Source organism: Myotis daubentonii, chromosome 11, assembly GCF_963259705.1.
Source record: "Myotis daubentonii chromosome 11, mMyoDau2.1, whole genome shotgun sequence".
NCBI classification, from domain to species: domain Eukaryota; kingdom Metazoa; phylum Chordata; class Mammalia; order Chiroptera; family Vespertilionidae; genus Myotis; species Myotis daubentonii.
In genome coordinates this window covers 76,390,271-76,413,280 of record NC_081850.1, presented here as the reverse complement: position 1 = coordinate 76,413,280, position 23,010 = coordinate 76,390,271, and the positions used below count along the sequence as shown (strand labels likewise).

Here is a 23,010-nt window from a genome sequence, read left to right as displayed (position 1 = left end):
CATAAAGCTGGGCAGAAGGGACAGCAAGTGCAAAGGCCCTGTGGCAAGAATGAGCTTGGCGGGGAGGCCAATGTGCTGGGGTGGGAGGAGGGTCAGAATGAGTGAGGAGGCATGTGGGGCGGGGTTGGCAAGATGGGTGGTTGGGCACCTCCAGGCCACACAGGGCCCTAGAGATTGGGGAGCATAAACCCAGTTTATGCCTATTTTTCGAGCATGATAATGGCATTCTACTCTCACAGGGGGAGAAGCATTCTGGATGATAAATGACGTGGCCAGCCATCTGCAGGCCATGGAGGAGGGTTTAGATTTTGTTCTGAGAGATGGGAGGGTCGGGGTGGTGTGTGTTCCTGATCTGCTTAGGTTTTCAGCCTAGTGCCGGCTGGTGGTGGAGGGAAGCTGACCGAGGGGTGTGAGAGCCAGCCAGTGAGAAGGCTCAGGTGGGGCAGGGCTGACACATGGAGAGACATGGTCAGGATCTATTCTGGAAGGAGACCGCAGGATTTCCTGGTGGCTGGGTGTGGAGTGTGAGTGAGAGAGGAGGCACAGATGACCGGAGGTTCTTGGCCAAACAAAGCAACGAGAAGAATGAAGCTGACACTAACTGATCTGGGAAGTGGGCGTGGGCACAGGGCGCGGCGCAGGGGGACCCAGCGGGCCTGGTTCGGATGTGGCGAGGTCAGGATGACAGCAGACATCCAGGAGGAGATGCCACCGGCAGCTGGGTTTACGAGTCCCGTGTCGCAGGGACAGGTCCGGGCTGTATCAGAGGAGGGATGTCATTGCAGGCCAGGGCCTGGGGGAGCGACTCACCGTGGCCCTCATGAGGAAGGAGATGTTTGTTTAGCACCAGGAAAAACAGACACCCTGGTCTCTGGCCCCCTCAGGCCCCCTCAGGCCCCATCCTGGCCCCATCCTGGCCCCATCCTGGCCACCCTGGAGACAGAGGGATCAATTCCGCAGTGACTGTTCCAGCAGTGGCACCAGAGTCCTAGGCAGCCGCTGGGGGTGGGGAGCGGGGGTCACTCCGCACTGGGGACCAGTGCAGGGCAGGGGGAGAAGAGGCTGAGGCCCAGCCAGGGCCGGGTGGAGGGAGAGCAGGGGGGTGGGCGGGTGGGGTAGGCAGTGGTCTACAGCGGGATGAAGACAGTGACCAGGAACAGGCCTGTGTCAAGCACCAAACATTCATCAGCTTCTTAAGTCCTCACGACAACATGATGAGGCAGCGGCCCCATTCACAGGAAGCCAGGCTCAGAGAGGTGCAGGGGTTTGCCCAGGGCCCCACAGCTAGAGAGCGAGGAGCAGCCAGGCCAGCAGATTCCAGGAAGCACTCTCGGCTGCAGTGCCCCTCGGCCTTCAGGATGAGTCCTCCGGAGAACTGAGGGCCGGTGCTGGCACCAGGCAGGCAGCTGGGGAGCCAGGAAGGGCTGAGGACACTCACCTCTCTTCTTTCCCTCCAGGGCTGCTGGAGAGCCGGAGGCTGGCGGGGACTACGTGAAGGTAGGAGGGGCTGGGCAGGGGACACTGGAGGGAGGGCTCAGAGCTGGTCCACGAAGGGCAAAATCATTTCCTGAGCCTTTTTAGGAGCCAGATCTCACTGTCTGTCCCCAGGAGGAAGGGGCCTAGGGGGTGGGGCAACATCTGGGTTCTGGTTTCCCTCCCAGCATCTTCTTCCCGCGGGTGCCATCATTCTGTCCGGGCCCCCCACTCAGGACATCCCAATGCTTGTGACCAGCAGACTCACCCACTGCCGGCTGGACAGCACCCCAAGGGTGCCTCTATGCAAAGGCCATACTCCAGTCCCGCCCAGTTTCTGCGCATGTGCTGGTGCTGGGAGGTGGGAGCAGGGAAGAATGACTCTTCATCATTACAGACACGTTGATCACAAGCTGAATATGTTCTGGGAGCTGGGAATGTTGAAAATGCAGTTTTGAAATGATGGTAACAACAATAATCCGACATAACATTTTGAGTGCCTACTGTGCGCAGAGCCCTGTGCTGGCTGCTGGCACTGGAAGGAGACAGTTTTGAGCTCTTCGCATGAATGAGGTCTAACTTCTTCCTCATCACTGGGCAGTGAGGGCTTCCTGTGGCCACTTACGGATGGGAAACTTGAGACCCAGAGAAGTGCAGTGACTTGCTCATAGCCACACAGCTACTGGGCGGGAAAGGGGGGGGGGGGGGGCAACGGATGGGTCTAGGATTGCCATCCAAGTTTACCTAATGCCAAGAGCATGGACAAAGCCCTTGACCTTCCACCTCAGGAGCACCCACCCTCGTCCAGGGCTCCTGCTGAGACAGAACCACAGCAGAGGGCGAGGAGCACCAGGCCCTGTGCTCAGAGGGCTCCTGGTCCGTGTTGGGACCAGGCAGAACCACACAATGGTTCAGGCTTGTGTTTTGTGATCTGGCAGCTTCTAATTTTAGTCCCAGATCTGCCCCTTGTTTGCCACATGACGGGGTGTGTGCATGCGACTTCTCTGAGCCTCGGTGTTCACCTCTGTGAAATGGGATAACAGTGGCACCTCCAACCCAGAGTTGCTATGGGGTCAATGAAGGAGCCGGGCCTGAAACAGAGCAGGCTGGCCTGGCTCCTGGCCCCAGGGACACCCATCACCTGAGACGCTGCCTGTACAGTTCTGTGTAAGTGACGAGGGATGAGGCAGTACTGAGCATGCTCGGATTGCTGTCCCCCACCCTCACCAGAAGGCTCATGTAAGAAGCATTGGCGCTCCAGAAGTAGGGGATGACTTTCAGCTCAGAAGCTGGGAGGGGGGATCAAGGAAGGCTCCCTGGAGGAGGCGACATTGAATCCACGCCATTGCAGTTGACCAGGACATTCACTAACATCCTCTCCCCGAAAGAAAGGCTGGAAAGGAGAGAATGGTCAGCAGAGATGGGCGGCAGAGAGGTCCAGGCAGAGGCAAGAGTGTGGACAAGGTCGGAGAGAAGCTGGGCGAGCCCGGGAAGGGCAGCTCAAGGCTGCAGCAAGGCGAGCAGGCGCTGCTCCTGGGACTGCACCCCGGCTCCTCACCCAGAGCGTTACCCCTCAGGGGACAGAAGCCCCGGGAGAATCAGCACAAAGCCATTTGGCAGCACACGGGGGCGTAGTTCAGCACCCCGCAAGCCCAGCTTCTGGAAAGACAGTGAGATCCCATCGCTGACGGTGGCGAGATCCCTGTGAGGATGATGAGCTTTGTACTTTTCTTATCGTTTATGGTGCTAAAAAATTAATTAAAATATTACAAAAGAAATTACAGCTGTGCGCTGAAACTGACCCAGTGGTTCTCAACCTTCTGGCCCTTTAAATACAGTTCCTCATGTTGTGACCCAACCATAAAATTATTTTTGTTGCTACTTCATAACTGTCATGTTGCTACTGTTATGAATCGTCACGTAAATATCTGAGATGCAGGATGGTCTTAGGCGACCCCTGTGAAAGGGCCGTTCGACCGCCAAAGGGGTCGCGACCCACAGGTTGAGAACCGCTGGATTAAACTGTCTCCTTAAGGATGAAGTCAGAGGGATGTTAGCTTTAGCCTCAGACGAGGGTGGAATCAATAGTTTCCAAAAGCCCGTTTCTGCCCCGAGGTTCTCAGCTTCCAGGACCCCGGATTCTCAGACCAGGGAGTGGGTACTTCATCGAAGGCAAGGATTCTAGCGTTCCAAGGCCGCACAACCCCAAGTTCCACACTCAGAGCGGCCGATGTGTTCACAGAAAACACTCACATACAAGGGAGGCCCAGAGAGGTGGCTGAGGTCGCCCGGCCTGTCCAAAGGGTGTGAACCCAGAAATGACTCCCTTTGCACCGAAGACCCTGTAATTCTAGGACAGAAAGTCCGGATTCTGACACGGGCATGGGAAATAATCGCCTGCATTTATTGAGTACTTACTTTAGGCCTGGTGCTCACAAGAGTTCTGTGAGGTCAGCACAGGTATGTTTTGCAGACGACTACCTCTGGGCTCCAAGAGAAGGGACTGGTGGGCTGGGGGCGGGACTACAGCTAGTTGAACCCAGGTGGGTGCCCTAACCATTGAGCTTACTGGCTCTCTGCACCCCAGCGGCTGCTGTCAGCCGACCATCCTGTGATTCTCAGCAGAGTCCTTGATTCCAAATCAGAGATGAGAACTCCTGGGCTCTGGGAGGTTTTCTTCTGAGGCCACAAAGGATTTCGTTAACCACATACAGGAATTTTTCCAGCTTTGGATAGGATTTAATTCAAAGTCTCTGCCTGCTCGGGGTCGGTGAGGGGTGCAGCGAGTGCGGGAGGCAGGAGCGCCCTCGCCGGCCCAGGGGCCCCCACCCCATCCCACTATCCCTCGTGATGGCCCCTTGTCAGGTCCTCTGCGGCGCATCCCCCTCTCCAGGCAGCCCGGGCGCTCGGGGCTGGAGCGCGTGGGGGCGAGAGGGGGGGCGAGGGGCGGGCGGAGGGAGGAACAATGGCCCCCTCCCCTCCCGGCCGGCTGGAGGGTGGGGTCTCCCCGCCCCGCCTCCCTGCTCCTCCCCCGACAAGGCGATGAGGTAATCGCGCCGCTGAGAAGCACGCTCAGCCGGTGCCCAGCCCGGTCAGTCCCGCGCCCCTGCCCCGCCGGCCGCCGCCCCCCGCACCGTCCGGGTCCCGGCTGCCCGGCCCCACCATGACCGAGCGCTGCAGCCTGTGGAGCGCCCTGTCGGCCGCCGCTTGCTGCTTCTACCGAGGCTCCTTCGTGCAGGTGCAGGTGAGGGGCGGCTTGGCCCCGCCAGGCGCTCGGGGCAGGGACGCCAGCCTCTCCGTCCCGCCCGGGAGCCGCAGCCCCGCGATGCCGCGCCGGCCGGCCGGGCAGGGTCGAGGGCTGGAGGAGGGAGCGGGGTCATCCCCGCGTCACCTCTGGGAGCTCCTAGGGGGTGAGCGTCCAGCTGCCACCCCCGGGACTCGGGACTGTGGGGGCTGCCGTTCCGGCCCTGCCTTCTCCGCAGGAGGGAGCTGGCGGGGGCACGGGGTGTCAGGAGTTGGGGTCCCGGTGTCCTGCTGGTCCTCCGCGCGCACTCGGGTCCCTGAGGCTGACCCGGCAGCCTGGCTCCCCATTGTACCGGGCGCTGGGCTGGGGTCAGGAGCGCTGTGAGGGGCGGGAGGCGGAGAGGGTGCTGCGGTGCCGGGAGCTGGGGCCTGGGTGCCCGCCGCCCCCTGCACTCTGCGTGGGCTGGGCGCGCTCCGGGCGCGGGGCTCTCGGCTCAGCTGGCCGGGCAGTGCGGGAGGACCTGGTGGCGCTGAAAGGGTTAAACGGAAGGGGGTGGAGGGGAGGACCCGGACCCCGCCTCTCTGCGGAGCATCCTCTGGGATGGCTTTGCTCGGGGTTAAGAGACTAGGGGAACTAGAAGGGCCTGGTGGGCGCCGGCTGGTGGGAAGAGGCTCTGAACCGGGGTCTCCGCGCTTTTGCCTCCCGGGTCCCTGGGGGACGCCGGGCTCATCACCCCTGCGCTCCCCGGGCTCACACACGCTCCGAGCCCGCCTGAACGACGGCCGCGGCTGAGCGCAGCATCCCGGCGCCGGCCAATCAGGCACGCGCAGGCCGGGAGGCGGTGAGATCATCTCCAGCCAATAGCAGGGCGCTGAGCATCGGGGATGCTGCATTCGCGCCCCAGCCCTCCCCCTCCCGGGAGCTGGGGACCCCCGGGTGGAGGGTGAGGTGGAGGGCACAGGGGCCTTAGGGCTCCCCACCTTCGGGTGTGCGGGAGGTCCCCCCAGGTTCTCCCAGACTATTGGTTATGGCTGGAAAAGTGGAGCCCGGTCTTCCACCCCCATTGACGGAGGAGGCTACCCAGGCCCAGAGAGGGAAAGTAATTGACTCAAGGTCACACAGTGGCAGGCAGAGTCTTGGGGCCAGGGTCTTTCGCACACAGCCCCCTCCCCTTTGCCCCATGTTCCTCTTGCTCCAGATGTGGTACTGGGGCTAGTTCTCAGTTGGATGCTCTTTGTCAAGGAGAAGGACCCCGAAAGGCCTGTGTCCGCTTCCCTCCTCAGGGTGTGGTGTGGTATAAGGAGTAGGTGTTCCTGGGGGAGACTGCCCCCTGGGCCAAAGCCAGGCCCTTTAGTGCCTGCATCTGGCCAGTTCTGGGCTAGATCTATCAGTCCTGGAGCAGTCATTGTTAGAGCCTGGAGTTGGGGGAAGGAGGAGGAAGCAATGTCACATGTCCTCACAGTGAGGAGGACGTCTGTGGTCTAGCCACAGTACTCTGGAGCAGGGGTCACCAACTGGTGGTCCATGGACCACTGGTGGTCAGTGAGATCCGAAAGGTTGGCGACCGCTGCTCTGGAGTATTGTCTCCTTTCACCCTTGCTACTTGGTGAGGCAGATTTTATCATCATACCCATCAAACGAGGCCCAGAGAACTCACATGGCACAGCGAGGATTGGGCTGGGCTCTGTGGTGGGGGTGCACCTGACAGAAAGGCTCCCCTCCCATTTCCCTTAGGTCTCCAGCCCCAGTCACAGTCACCAGGGAACCAGGACTCTCCCCCTTCGGGCAGGTGGAAGGGGAGAGTCCTGGGCATTATCTCCAGTGAGTGACCTTGGGCTTCCCTGCCGGGGTGCCGTTTCCCCTTCGGGCAAGAATTGCTTGAGATGGAGAGGAGGAAAGGGCCTTGGGGATCCTAAAGGACAACACAGATTTGTGTGGGGGGGCCCTCGGCTCCCCTATTTACAGCCGCCTCTTTTGCCATTCTACTGTATAATTCACCATCCCAGAATGTTTCTTTGTCCATCCAGCCCTGTTTCGGTCCATGCCTTTGCCAGGGCACCTGCTGCCTTACCTCCCAGATCTACGCGTAGCACTCCTCCCTCCCCGCACTTCAGGATCAGCTGGTTGTCCTTGGTGCATAACGAGCGTTCTGTTATTGCCATCTCGCCCATGAAGGCTTCCTAGACCTCCCCACCTCGCCCAGACTTCATCTTCCTTCTGAAAACCTGCGCGCTCTTTGCCGCTGTCCAGTACTGTGGTGCTGACCGCAGTCTATTCAAATGCTCCCGTGGCTTTTTCTCTCCTCTTAGACTAGGGGCTTCCTGAGGACATAGCCTGGGTTGCTTATTGCCTCACTTACTTACCCATGGCACATAGCACAGGGCATGCAACACAGTAGGCACGGTTTGGTGGAATTAACTGTGATTTCTTTACTTCTGCCAGGACAGGGACTCCTGGGTGAGGACCTTGCTGGCACCAGTGCCTAAGAGCTCCCAGGGTCCCAGGATGAAAGGGTTCACCTGGTGTAGGATTGGGAGGGGGAGAAGACACGGGGCTTTGGATTGGTTGCCAATTCTTGCTGTCTCCGCCCAGTTTTCCAAGGAGAAGTATATCCTGGACTCATCGCCTGAGAAACTTCACAAGGAGTTGGAGGAAGAACTCAAACTCAGCAGTACAGATCTCCGCAGCCACGCCTGGTACCATGGCCGCATCCCCCGAGAGGTGAGTGGGCTCGGAGCTGGGGCCTCATCTCTAGACCCTTCCCCCACTGCTCAGCCAGCCCCAGCCCAGAGAGGCTCTGACTTAGCGCGTGGTGGGTTCAATCACAGGGGGCTACTGGGATGGGGTCTAACTATGCCATTTACTGACTGTGCAACCTTGAACACGTCACTTGACCTCTCTGAGCCTGAGTTTCTTCATCTATAAAATGGAGGATAATAAGAGTACCTACCTCACAGGGCTGTTGTGAGAATTAGATTAAATAATTCAGGTAAAGTGCTTAGCATGATGTCTGACATTCAGCGAGCTCAATGGACATTGTCCATTGTTGTTGTTGTTTTTTAATGTTATAGGGTTTGTACATCAGCCTCCTGTGTGTTCGGTTAGCGAGTATCAGTCCGTAGGCGACTCAGTTTTGGCAAAGCTGAGCTTCTAGGCCAGCAGTCGCCAACCGGTAGTCTGCGGACCATGGGTAGTCCGTGGCTTCCGAAAGGCTGGCGACCACTGGTTTAAAGAAACCTTTGGAGCAGTGGTCGCCAACTGGTGGTCTGCAGACCACTGGTGGTCCGTGAGTTCCGAAAGGTTGGCGACCGCTGTTCTGAGCTGAGGCCCAGACTGGGGCAGATGGTCCCCTGTTTCCTCTCTCAGTCGCACTGTAAATCTTTGTCAAGAATCAACTCTGCCAGGCCCTGTGCTGGGCTCCAAGGAGGCAGAGGAAGCAGGGGCTGGTGGTCCAGGGCAGGCGCTGACAGGAGGCAGTCAGAGCCCGGAGGGAGAAGTGCAAGAATGAAGTGCCTAGCGGGGAATGTGGGGGAGCCTCGAGGAGGGGCCATTGTGAGATGGATAGGAGTTCGCCAGGTGGGCAGGGTGGGCAGGATGGTCCAGGCAGAGAAAGCAGTGGGAGGGTACCCAGATATGCCAGGGCCCGGACTGTGTGGAGGAGCGAGGATTGGGAGTTCACTCTGCCCAGCGTGAGCCCTGAGGAGGCGTAGGTGTGAGACCTGAGTTCCCCAGACCCCCTGTTCCTGTGACTTCATCCAGGGTCTTATGGCCTGCCTCTGTGCCTCTGGGCCCCTGTGCCCCTGTGGCCCTGTGCCTCTGTGCCTCTGTGCCTCTGTGCCTCTGGGCCCCTGTGGCCCCCTCTGCATCCACATCATTGTGTCCCCTCCCAAGAGTCAAATATCTCTGTCCACTATGTCCCCAAGACCCCAGGTCTGACCCTCTCCCCTTGCTCTGCCCTGCCTGCCCCTGCCCCCTTGCCCTCCTGCCTCCTTGCCCCTTTGCCCCCTGCCCCTGCCCCTGAACCCTGACCCCCTGACCCCTGACCCTGACCCTCCTGACCATCCACCCTGCAGGTGTCCGAGACCCTGGTGCAGCGCAATGGCGACTTTCTCATCCGGGACTCGCTCACCAGCCTGGGCGACTACGTGCTCACCTGCCGTTGGCGCAACCAGGCCTTGCACTTCAAGATCAACAAGGTGGTGGTGAAGGCGGGCGAGAGCTACACCCACATCCAGTACCTGTTCGAGCAGGAAAGCTTCGACCATGTGCCCGCCCTGGTGCGGTACCACGTGGGCAGCCGCAAGGCTGTGTCGGAGCAGAGCGGCGCCATCATCTACTGCCCCGTCAACCGCACCTTCCCGCTGCGCTACCTGGAGGCCTGCTATGGGCTGGGCCAGGGCGGGGGCAAGGCTGCCGGGCCCGCCAGCCCCGCGGGCCCCAAGGGCAGCCACATGAAGCGGCGCAGCGTCACCATGACCGATGGGCTCACCGCCGACAAGGTCACCCGCAGCGATGGCTGCCCCACCAGGTAAGCAAGGACCCTAATTCTGCCTCAGTCTCCCCGTTTGTCAAGTGGGCGTGTCAGTCATGAGCGCGCTGGTGAGAAAGGGGAGGCCGGGCACACTGACCTGGGGAATGACTGCCCTGGAGCCTTAGTGTGGCACACGGCTCACTCAGCCCCCTGGGGGGCAGGCCTGGTTCCTGCCCCTCCCTCCCACCTGCCCCCTTCCCCACCTCCCCCCCTCCCCCCCTACCTCTCCCTCCCCACCTGCCCTCCCGCCCCACCTCGCTAGGCCAAGGCAGGCATCAGAGTGGAGGGCTTTGCTGTGCAAAGCACCACACAGGGAATGGAATCTGGATGAGACGCCATGGCCCCTGGGGCTGGGTGAGACCAGGCCTGGTCCCAGGAGCAGCCACAGCAGCGAACCATCCCCGGGGCCTCCTGGGCACCCAGCCTGTGCCGAGCGCTCTCCCTGCTCATATCTTCAACTCCGGTCGCCCTGGGTGGTGGCTCCTGTCCATCCCCCACTTGATGGAGGAGGAAATAGGCCCAGAATGTGGCAGCAGCTCGCTAGTGAGTGGTGAGACAGATTCAAACCCAGGTCTGCGCGTCCAGTCAGTGCTCCCAATTCCTGTGGCTTCGCTGGCTGTTTGCAGAGAGACCAGCTGTTCTGAGCCACTAGCACTTGGACGGGTCTCATCTCCCTGGGCCGGGCTGGGTGCTGCCCGCCAAGGAATTGGCGGTTGGATACCCTGCGGCGGCAGCCACTTGGCCGGTGGTTTGGCAGCGGTGACTGTAACGGTGCCAAGAGCCACAGGCCCTGTGTGCCCAGGCGTCTAGCAGAGTGGGGGGGGGAGGGCCCCGCTCCGTCGGCCTGACTCCCCTGGGCTCCTCATGCTTCCCTCCAGCCCCCCCCCCCACAGTTGTCCGAGCTGGGGGCAAGGTCCCCAGAAAAGAGAGCACGTGCGCAGAAGCCGCCGGCTCCTCAGGGCTGTTTTTGTACCTGCTCATTGGGAGGTTGGGCTTGATCATCTCCAAGCCCTCTCTGCCTCTGAAGTTCAGTAGTTCTGGGATGGAAGCGGAGGTGGGGTCCTAAGGTTGGCTGTTCACGAAGATGTCTGCTCCACAGCACAGCGCTGCCCCACCCCCGGGAATCCATCCGCAACTGTGCGCTCAGCATGGACCAGATCCCAGACCTGCACTCGCCTATGTCCCCCATCTCTGAGAGCCCCAGCTCCCCCGCCTACAGTACCGGTATGGCCCGCGGCGGGCAGAGGGGCCAGTGGGGGGATCTGGTGACAATGATTGTGTGTGTGCACGTGCTTTTGATGAGTTCTGTTACTGTGTGTGATTATGTGTTTTTCTACCTCTTTTCTGAGAGCTAGGCCCTGTAAAAATTTACTCTAAGAACCCGCTAGCAGAGCTATTTTTTAAAAATACATTTCTTTATTGATTTCAGAGAGGAAGGAAGAGAGAGATAGAAACATCAGTGATGAGAGAGAATCATCAATCGGCTGCCTCCTGCACACCCCCTACTGGGGATCGAGCCCGCAACCCAGGCATGTGCCCTTGGCCGGAATCGAACCTGGGACCCTTCAGTCCGAAGACTGAAGCTCTATCCACTGAGCCAAGCCGGCTAGAGCAGAGCTATTGATGTTGACATACAAACAGTTCCACAGCTTGCTCATTGCAGTGGTTTGAGTCCCTAAACACGGGCCAGAAACTTTGTCATAACTACCCCCCTTCAAATCAACAGGCCTGAGTGTGAAAGTTAAAATCCCTTGTCAGAAATGATCAATTGGACAATTTCTAAGCAACATGGTGGACGCAAGTACCCAGGAGCCAGGTTCTACCCAGCTCTCCCGCTTGCTGGCTGGGCGACCTGGGACAGGTCAGCTCACCTCTCTGAGCCTCAGTTTTCTCACCTGCAGAACGAGGATCATAAAAGTACTTACTTCGCAGGATACTGAGGAGGTTAAATGGACCAATGTGCCAAGAAGGATCTCGCAGGCAGCAAGGGCTCAATTAGCATCACCTGTAACTTTGATGATGGTTTTACTGTTGTTGACCAGTGTACCTCCAACATGTCGCCAGCTCCTGGCACACAGGAACTCACTAAACCATCATTACTAATCCACCGAGAAATAATTCCACGTGGCTCCCTGAACTCCAGCAAGTGCTTAGCTTCCCTGAGTCGCTGAAATCCCCCCCCCCACCTCCCCCCTCCCAGCCCCATGCTTCCCCAAGGCTGCGGCAGCTTAGGGTGGGCGTGTGCAGACCCCTGGGGGCAGTGATGGCCAAGCCTCGCTGAGGGCTGTGCCTTTTGCTGGCGCCCGCTGGGCCTGGGCTGTGTTGGAAGCAGGGTGTCCCCTGTAGGGTAGATGGAGGCTGTCCTTCGGGAAGGGGGTGGGGGCACGGCCCTGGGTGGAGCCATGGTAACCAGTCCTCTCCTTTTCTCTTCCTGCAGTGACCCGTGTTCATGCCGCCCCCGCAGCCCCCTCAGCCACAGTGCTGCCCGCCTCCCCGGTCACCCGCCGCTCCAGCGAACCCCAGCTGTGTCCCGGAAGTGCCCCAAAGCCCCCTGGGGAGTTGGACAAGGGCCCTTACGCCAGCCCCTCCCACACCCTCTGCAAGGCCTCCCCCTCACCATCGCTCAGCAGCTACAGCGACCCGGACTCTGGCCATTACTGCCAGCTCCAGCCTCCTGTCCGCGGCAGCCGTGAGTGGGCAGCAGCTGAGGCCTCCAGCCGGCAGGGCAAGAGCTACGGAGAGAGGCTAAAGGAACTGTCAGAAAATGGGGCCCCCGACGGGGACTGGGGCAGGGCCTTCACAGTCCCCATCATAGAAGCCACCTCTTCCTTCAACCCAGCCACCTTCCAGTCACTACTGATCCCCAAGGATAACCGGCCCCTGGAGGTGGGCCTCCTGCGCAGGGTCAAGGAGCTGCTGACAGAGGTGGACGCCCGGACGTTGGCTCAGCATGTCACCAAGGTTGACTGCCTGGTAGGTGCTCGGTGCACCTGGGACAGGGGCAGCACCCCGGCCCCTGGCTTTAGGACTGGGATCAGGGTAGTGAGGACCTGGCCCCTAAATTCCCCAAACATGGCCAGTGGGCCTGGATTCTGGCTTCATGGCTGTCCTTTACTTGCTGTGTGACTCTGGGCTGATCACTTTGCCTCTCTGGGCCTCCCTTTTCCCCTTTTAAAAAAGTTGGCCTGGCCTGTGGGGCTCAGTTGGTTGGGTGTCATTCTGTGCACCAAGGAGTTGCAGGTTTGAAGGGTTGATTCCCGGTCAGAGCCCATGCCCAGGTTTTGTGTTTGGTCCCGATGGGGGGCGTGAAGGAGGCAGCTGATCGGTGGTTCACTCGCACATGCATGCTTCTCTCTCTCCTCTCCCTTCCTCTCTCTCTTAAAAAAACAACAACAACAAACAAAACCAATAGAAATGTTAAAAAATAAATTTATAGAGACTTAAAAAAAGCAAAAAGCAAGATATTGCTTCCTCCAGATGTCAGCTTGGCACTGGAACTGGGCAGTCCTGAAACCCAGTGGTGTCTGACTTCACTGTTTGAGTCTGGCTAAAGTCCGGGGCTGGTCCAGGGTATGTAAATGACCCGATTCCCCGCCCCCACACCCCCTGGTGGACAAAATAAGCAAAACTCATTACCTGAGCCCAGAGTGTTTGCTGTGAATGAATCTTCGCTCATCTCAGAACCCCAGCTATCTCTGCACCTCACTTTCTCCCTCTGAAGTTTGGGGTGCACTGGTTACTGGGTCGCACTGGGCTCCAAGCTCAGGAAGCAAGAAGAGAGAGTGCAGGGATGTTCTATGAAGAGCACTAAGGTGTGAAGGGAGCAGCCCTGGGTTCTAGGCCCTGTGTGTGACATTGGACTGACCCTTTCTCTCCTTGGGACTCAGGTTGGCCTTCTGGAATAAGGCAGTCCTTGGTCCTTAACCTTAACTGAGTATTTAACACGTCAGGCACCTCTGGGCATTTTCCCATTTATCCCTCATCTCGCAGATGAGGAAAAGAAGGCGCATTTGCTCCACCGCAGAGGGTTAGCAGTAGAGCTGGAATTCAAATCCGGCCTCCCAGCCAGGCTGCCCTCCTAGATAAAGCTTTCTGACTCCCAGATGGCTTGGGCCAGCCAAGACAGGAAATTAATCAGCCCTCTGGGCGTCCTTGCAGGTTGCTAGGATACTGGGCGTTACCAAGGAGATGCAGACCCTAATGGGAGTCCGCTGGGGCATGGAGCTGCTCACCCTCCCCCATGGCCGGCAGCTACGTCTAGACCTGCTGGAAAGGTAAGGGAAACACCCCCCCACCCCCACCCCCAACACACACACCCCGCCCCCATGCTGGGGGACTCTCGTCCTTTTGCTTTGCCAGCTGGCCAATCACAGTCTCTCAGCCTGGCTCCCAGGGGTTGTGGCCACGCCCCCATCCCACTGACCAAGTGCAACTTGTCATTCTTTGGCTCCAAGCAATTCTGGTTTCTCAAAGAACCAGTCCTTTAGGGATTCACCTTTGCATCCTCCTGACCAATCATAGTCCATGAATCTTTGCTCCGCCCACCAGCTCTTTCACTCTGGCCACGCCCCCTGACCTCGTGGACTCTACCACCTGCCAGTTTGGGCTTTGCTCTCCACCCACTCGGTGCCTAACCCCTGGCAGTGGCAGGAACCCTGCCCCCACCCCTGGTCCCGCCCTTGGTCCCGCCCCCCTGACCCGGCCTCTGCGACAGGTTCCACACCATGTCCATCATGCTGGCTGTGGACATCCTGGGCTGCACCGGCTCTGCTGAGGAGCGAGCAGCGCTTCTGCACAAGACCATCCAGCTGGCCGCCGAGCTTCGGGGGACCATGGGCAACATGTTCAGCTTCGCTGCGGTCATGGGCGCCCTGGATATGGCCCAGGTACGAGGGGCCCTGGCAGAGCGGGGTCAGGGGGACTGTTGCCCTGGGCTGTGTAGTGATTCCGGAGGAACTCAGCAGCACTGGGGAAAGGGCACCTGGAAGAGAGGGTTCTCTAAGTGCTGACCTGCTCCGACACCAAGTCTGCCCACCTGTAAAATGCATGAGGTGCATATCGGAGTATCAGTCATTTAGTGAGCACTTACTGTATGCTGGGCGCTAGTGCAACACTAAGTATTTTACAAGCACGGATCCCCCAAAACAATCTCGAGGTAAATGTCTTTATTGTCCCCATTTTACTGATGGAGAAATTGAGGCAGAGCAGTACTTGCCTACGGTCACACAGTCAGAGGCTGAAAAAGTTGGGATTAGAACCAGGTCTGTCTTAATTTCATAGCCCAAACCTCATCCACACTGCACTTCCTCTCCTATGCCTAATAAATAGTAACAATGGGGTCCTGCAGGCCGTGGTTCAGCTCCCAGCTCTACCACTTATTTTTGGAATGACCTTGGGCAAGTCATTCCTTTCTCTGAGCCTTAGTTTGCTCATCTGTAAAATGGGTTGTGGGAGGGCTTCATGAGGACTTAGCACCGTCCCTGATACATGAATGGTGATCATAATAACCGCACATCTGGGCATCCACTCAGCAGGGCGGCCTGTGGCCCTTGCTGGCCGCTTTCCTGGCTGGTCGCTCACAGTCTGGTCTCTCCAGATTGCCCGGCTGGAGCAGACATGGATGACTCTGCGACAGCGACACACGGAGGGTGCCATCCTCTACGAGAAGAAGCTCAAGCCGTTTCTCAAGAGCCTCAATGAGGGCAAAGGTACCCCCCCACACCCCCACCATGTTGCTGTGTGACCTTGCACAGGTTTCAACCTTCTCTGGGCTGGGCAAGACCTTCCGGTGTGGAAGATGATGAGAACTTGACTGAGCTCTATGCGAGCTATTCCTGCACTCACTCTGCACCTGGCAACTGTCAGCCCCATCCAGGCTGGGGCCGGGCCAAGGGTGTGATAGATTTAGTTGAAAGAATCTGAAAGGAAGGTCTGTCCAGGAGTCAGGAGCCCTGGGGGTTTTCTGGGACCTCAGGCAGGCCCCACCCTTTCCCCTTCTGTGTCTCAGTTTCTGGGGCCACAGTGGGCAGTGGGCCCCTCCAGGGTCTCTAAGAGCCTGCTGTCTCCCTCCTTGCAGAAGGCCTGCCGCTGAGCAACACCACATTTCCTCATGTCCTGCCGCTCATCACTCTGCTGGAGTGTGACACGGCCCCGGCCGAGGGTCCGGAGCCCTGGGGCAGCACGGAGCACGGGGTGGAGGTGGTGCTGGCCCACCTGGAGGCTGCCCGCACGGTGGCACACCACGGAGGCCTGTACCACACCAACGCCGAGGTCAAGCTGCAGGGTGAGTCCTCCGGGCCTGGGCCTCCCTCCACTTGCTCTGCTCTCCCCTTCCCTCCAGATGTTCATTCTCATTTTCCACTCCTCCTTCCTGCCCTGTCTCCCTGACTCATTTTTCTCATCCCTTTTCTTCCTCACTCATCATTTCAACAAGCAATTGTTAGTGGCAGGCACCAGGTAGACACAGATGATTCAAAGAGCATCAGAGCTGTGTGTCTTAGCTTCTCTGAGCCTCAGTTTTCTCATCTGTGAAGTGGGTGTCCTAACAGGCCCACTTTACAGGGTTGTTTGCAAAGTGTTATGCCTGGGGGCCTGGGGTTGAGACAGACCTGCCCTGCCTTCCAGGAGCTCTTAGCCCAGTCTAAAGGTAGAACTTTCACGAAAGGAGCAGAGAAAGTGTCTTCAGACGATCCATCTTTTACTGCTTTAGGCATTATTTAGTCATACAAGTTTACTATAGACAAATTGGAAATGAAAGCCGAGCAAAAACAAGCTAAAAAAGTCACCCACAATTACCCAGAGGTAAATGCCGTGAGCATTCCGGTGCATGTCTTTCCTTTTTCTTCTTCAGAAAGAAACCCCCCCCCCTCCCCCACAAAAACACGTTTTTTGCACTGACTTACAAAATGTATACACGTTTCTTAGGAAAAATTTTGGAACTTGCAGAAAAACACAAAAAGGAAAAGAAAAGGCACTCAACCCCCCCCCATTAACATTAATATTTTATCTTCCAGTCATTTTAAAATTATATGTTGTAAATAGTAGGGCAAAGACTAGGCACTAAACTGTGAGGCCATGTCCATCAGTAAACCTTGCTGAATCCCTGGCAGAGCTGGGGGAGGTGTCCCTTGGAGGGGGCCCTGAGGGATGTGGTGGCTCCTGCCAGAGCCCCAGCCTCCCTAGCTGGGTGTGGTCCCCTAACCCCTGTGCCCCGCCCTGCAGGGTTTCAGGCCCAGCCCGAGCTCCTGGAGGTGTTCAGCACCGAGTTCCAAATGCGCCTCCTCTGGGGCAGTCAGGGCGCCGGCAGCAGCCAGGCCCGGCGCTATGAGAAGTTTGACAAGGTTCTCACCGCCCTGTCCCACAAACTGGAGCCTGCCGTCCGCTCCAGCGAGCTGTGACCCCCGTGGACCCTTCCCCTCTGCAGCTGCGGGCAGCATCCGGGACAGAGGGGCACAGACCTTTCTCCAGAGCACCCCAGGGACACTGTGACCAGCCCAAGAATGTACCGGACTCCACGCCAAGATCTCCCTTGCGCCCCCGGGGTCCTGCGTGGATTCTGGGCTCCGTCCCACCTGCTACATGCTCACCACGTCTCCCTTCAGGAAGAACCAGGATCCCTGTTCCTCCCTCCAGCTCTGCCTCTCCCCGTCCTGCTCAGGTGCCCTGTGTTTGAGCCATGGGAGGCTCCTCACGCCTCTTTCCTCTCCTCCAGGCATCTGCTCCCCACCGACACCAAGGCCTCCATCTGGCTGTAAATAAGTCTCCGTTCTGTAAATAGATGTACAGAAGCCATGCTCTTTCTTTCATATAATAAACTTTTATGTCTCTTTTTTCTGTCTCTCAGGAGGCCCTGAGGTAGAAGGAAGCATCTTTTCTCAGGCGAAAGGGGAAAAAGTCCATTTCACAAATATTTATTTAGCACCTGGGACATTCCAGATTGTACCAGGAGCCGGAGTTACTGATAATGCTGAACCCCAGTCCCTGCCTGGAGGAGATCACAGCCAATGGGGGAGATAAACAGCCGATTTCAACCAGTGGGAGAAATTCTGACCTGCCCCCCTCCTCCTCCACTCCCTGCCCCCAGGAAGCCATAGCAAAGGTTCCCCAAATGCACCGTGAGGGATCCCAGATGTGTGGGATGGAAGGGCTTTTGGAAATCTAGGAATCTACCTCTCTGGGAACCCTAGAACTGTGACCTGGGTCACAGCAGTGGAATGAGGGAGGCTGGAACTTGGGTGTCCTGACTGGAGTTGTCTTCTCTCCTCAATAACGGGAATACGAAGCTTCAGGCTTTGAAACGTGGCCTCAGAAGTGGTGTGTGTGTGTGTGTGTGTGTGTGTGTGTGTGTGTGTGTGTGTGCGTGTGTGTGGAGTGGGGTAGATAATCTTTGAAAAGGGACATGAACACGGCTGTCTTGATTCTATAGGTGGGAGGGGTAGACCATGTGGACCAGGCAGAGCCCTGCCAGGATGGAACTCTGGGGAGCCCATTCACTGAGTGTGAAGCATATGGGGTCCTTTCTGTTCTGAATCCCTTGACAGAGAGGCTGGGTAACACAGTGCATTAGATCTTTGGCGGCAGCCAGACTTGGGTTCAGTTCTATTGTTTACTAGCTGACTAACCATGGACATCAGGCTTAACCTCTCAGGTTCCCATTTCTACCTCAATAAAATGGGAACGATAACAGAATCAATCTCTCAGGATTGGTGTTGAGGCAGTTAGCGCATAGTAGTTGCTAGGTAAGGAACCACTATGTTTTATGCATGATGGATTGTCAATGGTCATTTATTGATTACTTTAATCCAAAACACTTTATGTGCCTGTACCTCATTGAAATATCACCATTTTTCTGTATGATAGGTACTGTTATCACACAGGATATATAAGGTACCTAATACTAATGGCACACAGTAGGTGCTCACCAAAAGCTATTAGTATTCTTAAACATGAAAGGCCCAGCTGTAGTGGTTCAGTGGTTGAGCGTCGACCTATGAACCAAGAGGTCACAGTTTGATTCCCAGGTTGTGGGCTCGATCCCCAGTGTGGGGCTTGCAGGAGGCAGCTGATCAATAATTCCCTCTCATCATTGATGTTTCTCTCTCCCTCTCCCCTCCTTTCTGCAATCAATAAACACATATTTTTTAAAAAGTATAAAAAAGGGGCTTTACAAGGTGTAAGGTGCCACACAAGTTTTCACTACAATTGTTACATTACCCTTGTGGTCATAATTCCTTATTTTTTTGGAACTACTACTATGGTCCCCTAGTTACCATGGTTATGGAAACGCGGCCCTCCATCCCGAATTGGACAGCTCGCGGGCTCCCCCTGGAGGCCACCTTCCGGTCCTGCAGCGGGACGACTGGGAGGGCCTCTGAGAGGGGCGAGAGGGGCGCCGGGAGTTGTAGGCCAAGGGAGGTGGCTGCCGCGGAGCGATGCACGCCGGGAGCTGTAGTTCTCGGGAGAGGCGGTTGGCGGCCCCAGACCTAGCTCGGGCCTCGCCCGGATGGCGGCTGAGACGCGTGGCCGCCGGTCGTGGGGCTCGCGCCTCCTCGGGCTGCTCGGGCTGGTTTCGGTCTCGGTCTCGGTCGCGGCCGCCGCCTGGGACTTGACGTCATTGCGCTGCAGCCTCGGCACCTTCTGCGAATGTGACTTCCAGCCCGACTTCCAGGGTGAGGAGCGGGAGAGTGGAGGGCGGGCCGACCGGAGACCCCACGGACTCCGGGACTGGACCTGAGGGTGGAACCGAGGGGCGGACGGACCCCAGACTCCTGGACGGCCGGGCCGGAAGTGGGTCCTGTGTGGAGAGCCTGGGGCTCGGGACCTGGGGCCAAGGTTAGGGGATGCTTGTCTGGGTCCAGGCAGAGCCCTGCCAGGATGGAGAGGCCTTTGACAGCGGGGCCGCGGGGCAGAGCTAGGCCTCCCCAGGGGAATGGCCGCCGAGGGAGAGGCTGACCTTGGGAATAGGCAGAGGGGTCTGGGGCAGACCCTGTTGACAGCTGCACCCACTTAGGGCTGAGCGCAATTCAGAGGGAGGCCTGGAGGGGGCGCTGCCAAGCTGAATTAGGCCGGAGGGTGACTCCTGCAGCCGGCGATCCCTTGTGAAAGCGTCCCGGGCCATAGGGATCTCTAGACCCGGTTCCAGACATCACTTCCCCCTTGAACCTCTCCCGGCGGGAGCGTGCCCTCAACTCTGACACTGTCCTTCTTGTGGCCCTAGGTCTGGAGTGTGACCTGGCCCAGCACCTGGCCGGCCAGCACTTGGCCAAGGCGCTGGTGGTGAAGGCGCTGAAGGCCTTCGTGCGGGACCCGGCCCCCACCAAGCCGCTGGTCCTCTCCCTGCACGGCTGGACAGGCACTGGCAAGTCCTATGTCAGCGCCCTGCTGGCACACTACCTCTTCCGGGGCGGCCTCCGCAGCCCCTACGTGCACCACTTTTCCCCTGTCATCCACTTCCCCCATCCCGGCCACATGGAGCGCTACAAGGTAGGCTGGCTGCATCCTGGACCATCCTCCCCCTGCATCAGGGATGCCCTGCGCTAGGAAGGGAGGCAGTCCTACGCCCAGAGAGGGGGTTCACTTGCTGTAGGCCACACAGTCGGTGGGAGCCAGCCCTCAGGACCCATCCCGAACAGAGCTCGGGACGATGCCGTTCCACCTGGCAGGGAGTTCTCGCTTTAATTCTTGGGGGTGAGGCATTAATGGTGTCTACTTGCCAGGGTTGTTCTGAAGAACATGAGATTATAGAATTACAGGTATTAATTATTGAGCACTTACCTTTGCCAGTCTGCATTACCTTCTCTCTGAAAAGCACGTAGCCCCAACGTGAGGCTCAGAGTAAGTACTTAGTAACTACAAGCTGTTATTGCTACTATTATTATTATTTTCACTACTACTGTTGTTGTTGTTATTGATGGCAAGGCACTTTCCAGGCTGAACTAACTGTCACAACTGCCGGGAGCCCTGTCGGGTGTGGCTTAGTTGGTTGAACTCCTCCCTTGCACCAAAAAGTCACTGGTTAAATTCCCTGACATGGCACACGCCGCCGTATGCGGCGTGATCCCCAGTAGGGGTCGTGCAGGAGGCAGCCAATCGATGTTTCTCTCTCTCTTTCCCTCTCCCTTCCTCTCTCTCTAAAATCAGTTTTAAAAAACCAACAAAACATTGCCCTGGCCGGTTTGGCTCAGTGGATAGAGCGTGGGCCTGTGAACTGAAAGGTCCCAGGTTCTATTCTGGTCAGGGGCACATGCCGGGGTTTCGGGCTCGATTCCCAGTGGGGGACTTGCAGGAGGCAGCGACCCATGATTCCCTCTCATCATGGATGTTTCTCTCTCTCTCCTTCTTCCTTCCTCTCTGAAATCAATAAAAATATATTTAAAAATAAGAAAAAAAAAACACCCAACAAAACTGCTGAGAAAGTTCACGGGGCAGGAAGGAGCCTTCCCTTTTATAGAAGGCAGTAGGTGTCGGGGAGGGAGCCCCTTTTATAGAAGGCAGTAGGTGTCGGGGAGGGAGCCCCGAAGGCAGGTGCCGGGCCTGGGTTTGAGTCCCTGTTCTCCTGCTCACTTGCTGTTTGAACTTGGACAAGTCTCTGCCCCTCTCAGGGCCACAGTTTTGCCATCAGTCCCATGAAGGGATGGTGCTCGCTCTGCGCCCATATCTTCCAGGGAAGGGGGTTAATTCTTGCTTGGGAAGAAGTCTGGGGCTGGGGGAGTGTCTCCAGTCCCCCTCAAACTCCTGCCTCTCTCCTGCAGAAGGACCTGAAGAGCTGGATCCAGGGGAACCTCACTGTTTGTGGCCGCTCCCTCTTCCTCTTTGATGAGATGGACAAGCTGACCCCAGGCCTGATGGAGGTCCTACAACCTTTCCTGGGCTCCTCCTGGGTTGTGTATGGGACCAACTATCGCAAAGCCATCTTCATCTTCATCAGGTGGGTGCTGCTGTGGCGGGGATACTTAGAGGCCTCAGCTCTCCAGTCTTGGTGTGTGCTCCCCCAGCAGAATACCGTCCCCCAGGGCCCCATCAAATTTTCCCAAAGCCCCTCACCCCCTGATGGTGTTGTTCAAGGTGGCTGGCTTCCCCTTTGACAGTCTCGAAGCCCATTCTGGGCTCAGGCTTTCTGGTCCTCATTTCTTTGTGGAAGCCCTGCTGCCAGCTCAAGAGTTTTCCCTCTTTTGTGGCCAGGAGGACACGGGCCCGGGAGAAACAGACTGGCTTCTAGTATCACCTCCAAGAGTCCTTGCTATGTTTCCTCAGGCAAATTACTTCACCTCTCTGAGCTCCCATCTCCTCTCTCAACAGCAGGGCCAAATGAATGCCCCACAGTCCTAGAAGCTGGGCGAGGGGAAGTCAGTTTACGGGACTTAAAAGTGTTTTGTAAACTGTAAGGTGCATGGCATTTACCGGTGAATTTCTAGGGGTCCTGGTTGTGGACTTTCTGGAAAGGGGAAGTGGTTCCTGTGGAATGTGTTGGTGGGTTTGGCTCCTGCTGGCACTGAGCTGGGCCCCCAGGCTCCGGTTGTGTTAGGTGGCATGTGGGAAGCAGGGCCAAATCCACTGTCTGAGTCTCGGCCCGGGTCCCCCTGGTTTTAGCAACACTGGTGGTGAGCAGATCAACCAGGTGGTACTGGAGGCATGGCGCAGCCGCCGGGACCGCGAGGAGATCTGCCTGCAGGAGCTCGAGCCAGTCATCGCCCAGGCTGTGCTGGACAACCCCCACCGTGAGTGCTCAGGGGCCCCCCGTGGGATGGCTTCACACCCAGGTCCATCGGGCTGGGATCCGATGCTCTGCCCACTGACCCAGGACTTCCCAGCCCAGGCTCCAGGCTCCTGGCTGTCCCAGGACCTGCCTGAGCCCTTCGCCCGGAAGGTGGCTGAGGACAGTGTACCTACACTGGCCTTTGAGGGGTAGAAACCCGGCTCCGTGAAGCTCAGCTGCTTTTCCCTGTGATCCCCTCCGGCAGACGGCTTCTGGCGCTCGGGCATCATGGAAGAGCACCTCCTGGATGCCCTGGTGCCCTTCCTACCGCTCCAGCGGCACCACGTGCGGCACTGCGTGCTCAACGAGCTGGCCCAGCTGGGCCTGGAGCCAAGGGACGAGGTTATCCAGGCTGTGCTGGACAGCACCACCTTCTTCCCTGAGGACGAGCAGCTCTTTTCCTCCAATGGCTGCAAGACTGTGGCTTCCCGAATCGCCTTCTTCCTCTGACTCTCTGGCATCCTGTCCTCCCCACCTGGCCATGCCCTGCAGGAGAGCCCTGGGGCCTTTGCCAGAGGGATCCTTGTCTGGCCTCCTGGAGAGTGGGACCTAGAGCACAAACTGAAGAGGAGGAGAAGTGTTGGCTATGCCATTGGACAGAGGGTCAGGTAGGCCTCTTAGCTGGTCTGCGGACATCTTGGCCTTGGCTTCCTGCCCCGGGGGAAAGTGCTGGTCACCCCAGAACCTCAGTGAGTCTTGACCTCACCCTGCAGCCTGAGCCTTCTTAAATGCGAATTGTAACTCAGGGACTGTGGCTCCTGGCTGCTCCCTCCCTCCTCAGCCTTTTCCCCTTAGCCCCTTGCCCTGCTACCGTATCCCACACCCTGTCCCAGTATTGTAAGCCAGGCTGAGACTTCTCAGTCCCCAAGGGTGAAGGGACTCAAGCTGCCACTTGGGCCTGGTTTTTAATGTTTTTAATTTTGTAAAAGAAGAGAACAAATACAATAAACTTAGCCATGGGACCAGAGTAATGTTGGCTGAGGTTTCTAATCGCTGAATGCCAATGTG

General features: G+C 57.8%; 2 protein-coding genes across 6 annotated transcripts in view; both read left to right on the top strand.

Annotated features, from left to right (window-relative positions):
* Window positions 1–17,077, top strand: part of SH2D3C (SH2 domain containing 3C) — a 28,353-nt gene extending 11,276 nt beyond the window's left edge. For 2 of the 3 annotated variants that reach the window (XM_059658104.1, XM_059658106.1), the window contains 10 exons: window positions 1,458–1,497; window positions 7,310–7,438; window positions 8,791–9,245; window positions 10,348–10,472; window positions 11,686–12,221; window positions 13,407–13,522; window positions 13,963–14,134; window positions 14,845–14,956; window positions 15,325–15,531; window positions 16,470–17,077. In XM_059658104.1, coding sequence (XP_059514087.1) covers window positions 1,458–1,497; window positions 7,310–7,438; window positions 8,791–9,245; window positions 10,348–10,472; window positions 11,686–12,221; window positions 13,407–13,522; window positions 13,963–14,134; window positions 14,845–14,956; window positions 15,325–15,531; window positions 16,470–16,645 — 2,068 coding nt within the window. In that variant the 3' untranslated portion in view covers window positions 16,646–17,077. Of the gene's footprint in view, window positions 1–1,457; window positions 1,498–4,446; window positions 4,718–7,309; window positions 7,439–8,790; window positions 9,246–10,347; window positions 10,473–11,685; window positions 12,222–13,406; window positions 13,523–13,962; window positions 14,135–14,844; window positions 14,957–15,324; window positions 15,532–16,469 lie in introns of those variants that run through there. The other variant, XM_059658107.1, reaches the window with a different exon arrangement.
* Window positions 17,078–18,675: 1,598 nt separating this feature from the next.
* TOR2A (torsin family 2 member A) lies at window positions 18,676–22,969 on the top strand. 3 transcript variants are annotated; one of them, XM_059658116.1, is made up of 5 exons: window positions 18,686–18,916; window positions 19,465–19,730; window positions 20,999–21,174; window positions 21,837–21,964; window positions 22,208–22,969. In XM_059658116.1, exons 1-5 carry the CDS (start codon window positions 18,751–18,753, stop codon window positions 22,450–22,452), a joined length of 981 nt encoding a protein of 326 aa, XP_059514099.1. In that variant the 5' UTR covers window positions 18,686–18,750; the 3' UTR covers window positions 22,453–22,969. The 3 variants fall into 3 exon arrangements, 2 of the variants coding, with proteins under 2 accessions (XP_059514099.1, XP_059514100.1); XM_059658117.1 differs by lacking the exon at window positions 19,465–19,730 and having other exon boundaries at window positions 18,776–18,916; XR_009447733.1 differs by lacking the exons at window positions 19,465–19,730; window positions 22,208–22,969 and having other exon boundaries at window positions 18,676–18,916.
* The last annotated feature ends 41 nt before the right edge of the window (window positions 22,970–23,010 follow it).